The sequence below is a fragment of the Cynocephalus volans genome, chromosome 4 (assembly GCF_027409185.1).
Source record: "Cynocephalus volans isolate mCynVol1 chromosome 4, mCynVol1.pri, whole genome shotgun sequence".
Classification (NCBI taxonomy): domain Eukaryota; kingdom Metazoa; phylum Chordata; class Mammalia; order Dermoptera; family Cynocephalidae; genus Cynocephalus; species Cynocephalus volans.
The window spans coordinates 151,840,401-151,846,907 of record NC_084463.1 but is presented as its reverse complement, the minus strand read 5'-3'; the positions used below and the strand labels follow the sequence as shown (position 1 = coordinate 151,846,907).

The following is a 6,507-nucleotide window of genomic DNA, read 5'->3' as shown; positions in this document are numbered from 1 at the left end:
AATAGTGTTCACCAGTCTCCTCACCTTCAGAGAGGGCACAGCTGGCTGCATTTTTGGTCTTAGACCATAGCTCCCAGCAAGTTACCCTCTTTCACTGCTCTCCCTTCAGTGCTCAGAACCTTTCCCTCTTCTTGTACCTTCAGTATTAGAGGAGGTAAGAGCTTTCAGAAGCTAGTAGTCCTAGGGTTATTACACAATTCCTTGAGCAGTCCCTGTACAAAACATGTTCCTTTGTAGTCACCCCTTATTAAATCCTCCTCAAATGAACCAATTTACATGGCCATCTGTTACCTGCCAGGGTCATGACTGACAGTGGTCCTAGAAGTAGTCCAACCAGATGAACATTCAAATGGGATTGGGTTGTTCACACATTTGAAGATTAGATGGAGAAATGTGTATCAGGGAGAAATGGGCCACTGATAATCTATGGAATCCAATGGCATCAAACTTACCTAAATTATCAACTGTGGCATCCTGGTATGAAGGACTGATGGAAGAAAACGCATTGAGAGATCAATTTGTCATGGCAAGAGATGTGAATTTTGAGATTATAAATATCATGTAGTGAGTTGGCTCTCTACTTAAATTTACTTAAATTTAAACCTGTGACTATCCAATTGAAAAAACAAACAGGCAGAAAAAATGTTTCCCATCTTCTCTGGTTCTTGGGAAAATATAGTTTAAAACCAGGCTATGGCCTGATTACTGGCATTGCAGTTGCAGTTGCAACAAATGCTTCACCTTGATAGGTATTTAATGGGGGGACAGGAGTACCAGTTGGAAAGGGGTGAGGTCCTGAGACACAGGATGAGGACATTTGGGAAGAGAAAGAGAAGTCTGAAAATTTTGAACCTCAAATCATCCTTAGCCTCTTTTCAAATACAAATAGTTCCTTTCCATCATCTGAGGGAAAAAAAAATTCCCCTGGATGACTTCATCTGGGAGAATTGCTCACATGGTGACATAATTGTCCTTGAACACCAAGCCCCATCATCTCACATTGCTTCAGGGCTCATGGTGAAACTTAAACATTAGCATAGCTCTGACAATGAGATATCAAACCAGATCTGGTAATATTTACAGGATCTCACCAATCTGTATTGGCAAGTTTCTGGGAACATGTACAGGAATGGACCCTTGGGCATGAGACCAAGGATAATGAAGTGTTAAGCTTCATGTAGCCAAATTAATTGACATGGGCATATTCATCAAGGACTCAGGATTTAACGTGACAGCATTACTTCCAAGAAAGATGGCGGTAATTTTCTAAGCTGGTTAACTGAATATTAAACTGAAAGAGGCCACAGCCATTGAGGTCAAAATGTCAGACCAACCTGACACACTGTTGACAACAATGCTTGATGGAACATCAAGAGAGAGATATTGTAATTGATGCATTCTGTGTAATCTGCTCTGCCACTGCCTAACCGCCATCCTCTCCACCTCTCATCTCGCACATCCTAGGGCTCCAGAGACAATCATTTTACTAAGGCATGGAGAAATGCATTGTCAATGGTGTCATCAGCATCCTTGGAAAGCTCTGCAGAGGCTGCCACCAGTAGGAGAGGTATGATGGTGAGAAGAGCTGCAGTGCAACTGGTCTCCCAGAGTGGTAGACACCAGACTGCAGTACACACCTATCAGAGACAAGATGCTAACAATTACCTGCATATACCACAGAGTCTAGGTGGTACATTTTTCCTATATCACAGGGCAGGGGTGACTCATAGCTTTACAGAGACTCAAAGATACAGGGTAAGAGATATCTTTTAGAAAACCAGAGATTGAGTTGGTATAAACAGCGTTTCTTTTTAGAACGTTGTCTAAATCAAGCATCTTGCAATTATAGTGTTGGACCTTGTTTCTGCTGGGTCACTGTGTGTTACAGTCCATACTGATTATATTCCTTGGGTCATTTCCCAAATTAATGGCCATCTGCCAATGTGGATCTCTCCTTCCTACTCTGTGTGGGGCTCCTACATTTTATGGCTCTACCTGCCTAATTCATAGTTTCTTGCATTTTTTTTTTCTTTACTGCTCACACTGATACAAACAAGGAAGTATTTATGTTTATAAACATACGTTGCATTAACACTGCCTTACTTTGAAAAATCAATCAAAATTAAATGCAACCTATCATATAGTCTTTTGGTTTTTAAGTTTTACTTTTACTGACAAGTAATAATTGTATATATTTATGGGGTACAATGTGATATTTCAATACATGTATACATTGTGGAATGAGCAAATCAGATTAATTAACATATCTATCACCTCACATCCTTATTACTTTGTGGTGAGAATGTTTAAGATCCACTTTTGTAGTGATTTTGAAATATACAATATATTATTATTAACTATAGTCATCTTGCTGTGCAATAGATCACCAGAAACTTCCTCTTGTCTAACTGAAACTTTGTACCCTTGGCCAACATTCTCCAGTTCTCCCTACCTCAGGTCTGATAACCACCATTCTACTCTCTTCTTCTATGAGCTTAAATTTTTAGATTCCACATGTAAATGAGAACATGAAATATTTGTCTTTCTGTGCTGGGTTTATTTCACTTAACATAATGAGATATGATCTCATACCTGTTAGATTGGCTATTATCAAAAAGATAAAAGATAACTAGCACTGGCAAGAATATGGAGAAAAGGGAACCCTTATACACTGGTTGTGATATTGTGAAGTACAATTATTTTGGAAAATAGTATGGAGGTTCCTCAAAAAATTTAAAAATGGAATTAAGGTATGATCCAGCAATCCCCCCTCTTGGGTATATACCCCCAAAATGGAAATTAATATGTCAAAGAGATATCTGCACTCCCATATTCATAGTGAAATTACTCATAGTAGTAAGTTTGGGAAACAATCTAAGTGTCCAAGAACATACGATTGGATAAAAAAATGTGATATAAATACACAATAGAATACTATTCAGCCTTAAAAAAGAATATAATTCTGTCATTTGCAACAACACAGATGAGCCATTGTGCTAAGGGAAATATCCTTATATTACACCTGTATTTATTCTCTACATAAAATTTTTCTTTTGAGTAATGTGTACTCACAGACTTTTAATTAACAAGTTCTTTCACTTCACCATAGTGATTATCATTTTTTACTATAATTACTGTGTTTTGATGTTCAAAATGTCACAATTTGGATATAGAAGTCCAGGTTTACCTCTATAAAATACAGAAGAGCCCCAGAGAGTTTTCCAGTGATTCACAAAAATCATATCTATAGGATTTTGACTGATTTTTTCTAAATAGAGGAACATATGTCAGAGACATATAGAGGCAAGATCATGCTTGCTGGGTCCAGTTTGTAGCAAGTTATTTCTTGGGTGCTTCTAGATCTTTGTGCTAATACTTCTGGGGGGAAAAGTAAATGTCAGTATACTTAAGATATTTGTTAAGGGAATGGAAAATTGATGAATGTCATCTAGTTGCTAATCATAGGAAAATATTAAAAGTTGATTCAGCATATTTATTCCTATTTCTACAAAGTATATAGATACTATCTGTATGTATCAGTCAGCCAAATCTTATGCTAAAGGGAGTGGCCCATTCTCTCACTTTATGAACACAGAAGAGTTTTTGGACCTGAGTGTTATGTTTGCTTTGAATTTAGAGTAACACAAAATTTAATCCAAATTCTTATATTTTAATTTGTATCTTATCTTTTAAATGCCCCAATTTGTTATTTAAGGTCTCTTGAATTGTCACAACTCAAAGGTGAAAACTCATTAACTCATATTATAAGAATCCTTGATCATGACAGACAACAACAACATCTTTGCTTAAAATACAAATAACCTGATCTACAATTGTCTTTGCTTCTCCTTAGAAGCAGATAATCTTGACTTATTTAAGGAGTCTATTCAAAGCCTCTTTCACATCCTGATTCCTCAGGCTGTAGATCATGGGATTCAACACAGGGAACACTACGGTGTAAAATGTAGAAACTATTTTGTCCTTATCCAAAGAATAGTTAGATCTGGGGCGACAGTAGATGTAGAGAATGGAGCCATAGTACAAGGTGACGGAGATCAAGTGGGAGGAGCAGGTGGAGAAGGCTTTGAAGCGGCCCTGTGTGGAGTGGATCTGCAAGATGGTGACAATGATGAAGAGGTAGGAGGCAAGTATGAGCAGTGCCGGGGTGATGACATTGGAGGCCAGGAGGAAGTACATCAGGGCCTGGTAGCCGTCCTTCCTGCCACACGCCAGCTTCGCCAGGGGAAGCAAATCACAGAAAAAATCATCAATAACGTTGTCACTGCAGAAGTTAAAGGAAAACGTTTTTTTGGTGATGATTGAAGAGTTAATAAAGCCACCAAGATAGGAGGCTGCTACCAAAAATGCACGTAGTTTTATGGACATGGCCTGAGCATAAAGCAGGGGTTTGGAAATGGCCACATAGCGGTCATAAGCCATGGCAGCCAGCAGGTAGCACTCACTGTAGGCCAGCCCCGCAGAAAAGAAGAACTGAGACAGGCAGCCAGCAAAGGAGATGGTTTTGTCTTCAGAGATGCAGGTCACTAGGATCTTTGGGGTGTAGACAGAGGAATACCAGAGATCCAGAAAAGACAGATTTCCAATAAAAAAATACATGGGCGTGTGGAGTTGGGAGTCATTACAGATCAACATCATGAGGGTGGTATTTCCTGCTAGGGTCACAGAGTACACGCCAAGGAACACCACAAACAGGACTAGCTGCATCACAGGGTCTGTTGTGAAGCCCAACAGGATGAACTCAGTCACTGTGTGATTGCTCCTCTCCATGGCTGTCGGGAATGTCACGTAAGAAGAAAATGTGAGCTCAGTTTGAATCACCATGCTGGATAAATAAAAAATAGGCTAAATAAATATCATATCTGTGGTAATTCTAGAAGTCTGGGATCCAAAAATCTAATTGGTCATTGTAGAAAGATTTTTTATTTTGCAACAAATAGTCAGACATTACAATTCTGTATTTTTTTAAAAAAAATTTTAATCATTTTTTAAAATTTGAATTGCCACTTTGTAATTTTACATGCTTTTGGTACAATCTGATGTTTTGATACATGTTATGTTGTATATTAATCAGATTAAGGTAGTTAATGTATCAATCATCTCATGCATTTACATTTCTTTGTGGCAAAAATATTCAAAACCATCTCCTCTGACTATTATGCAGTATAGAAAACTTAACTTTTAACTATAGTCACCTTACTGTGCAATAGAAAGTCAGAAATTATTTCTTCTATGTAATTGAATTTTGTGCCCATCGGTCAACCTCTTCCTTGTTTTTCCCCTTCCTTGCACCCTTCCCAGTCTCCCGTAACCACTGTTCCACACTTTGCCTTTATAATATCAAGTTCAAAAAATCTTTTTTTAATTGACACACAACAATTGCATGTATTTATGGAGTACAGAGTTATGAGAGTATTTCAATACATGTACACAATGTGTGATGGTCAAATCATGCTAATTAGCATATCCATCACTACAAAAATGTATCATGTCTCTGTGATGAAAGCATTTGAGCTCCTCTCTTTTAGTGCTTTTTAAAATTGGTTGTTTTATTTCATGAGGAATGACTATTCAACTAATAAAATGGATTCATAATTTCTATTCTTATACTTTGTTCCTCTTCCTCATGTCAGTTTTGCTTTTTGCTCAGTGTCTGAACTTCTAGTTTAAAGTGTCACTTGTTTGTATTTGAAATAATGGACTTTCCCCTTTTAAAACATATTTTAAACTCTGTTAATTGTTTCTTTTGCTGTGCAGAAGCTTTTTAGTTTGACAACCAACAGAGTGGGAGAAAATATTTGCAAAATATACATCTGACAAAGGATTAATATCCAGAATATATAAGGAACTCAAACAACTTTACAAGAAGAAAACAAGCAACCCAATGAAAAAATGGGCAAAAGAGCTAAGTAGGCATTTCTCTAAGGAAGATATACAAATGGCCAACAGACATATGAAAAAATGCTCAACATCACTCAGCATCCGGGAAATGCAAATCAAAACCACATTGAGATACCATCTAACCCCAGTTAGGATGGCTAAAATCCAAAAGACCCTGAACGATAAATGCTGGCGAGGTTGCGGAGAAAAAGGAACTCTCATACATTGTTGGTGGGACTGCAAAATGGTGCAGCCTCTATGGAAAATGGTATGGAGGTTCCTCAAACAATTGCAGATAGATCTACCATACGACCCAGCTATCCCACTGTTGGGAATATACCCAGAGGAATGGAAATCATGAAGTCGAAGGTATACCTGTTCCCCAATGTTCATCGCAGCACTCTTTACAATAGCCAAGAGTTGGAACCAGCCCAAATGTCCATCATCAGATGAGTGGATACAGAAAATGTGGTACATCTACACAATGGAATACTACTCAGCTATAAAAACGAATGAAATACTGCCATTTGCAACAACAGGGATGGACCTTGAGAGAATTATATTAAGTGAAACAAGTCAGGCACAGAAAGAGAAATACCACATGTTCTC

At 37.8% G+C, this 6,507-nt stretch overlaps 1 protein-coding gene across 1 annotated transcript; it reads right to left on the bottom strand.

The window, feature by feature from the left end:
• Positions 1-3,870: 3,870 nt before the first annotated feature.
• Positions 3,871-4,788, bottom strand: LOC134377003 (olfactory receptor 9G1-like). Its single transcript, XM_063095611.1, has one exon. The coding sequence runs from the start codon at positions 4,786-4,788 to the stop codon at positions 3,871-3,873; it is 918 nt and encodes a 305-aa protein (XP_062951681.1).
• Between the last annotated feature and the right edge of the window lie 1,719 nt (positions 4,789-6,507).

What these genes read in the sequence shown, in the direction of transcription:
- LOC134377003 (XM_063095611.1), bottom strand. Translation starts at nt 4,788, where the DNA reads ATGGAGAGGAGCAATCACACAGTGACTGAGTTCATCCTGTTGGGCTTC.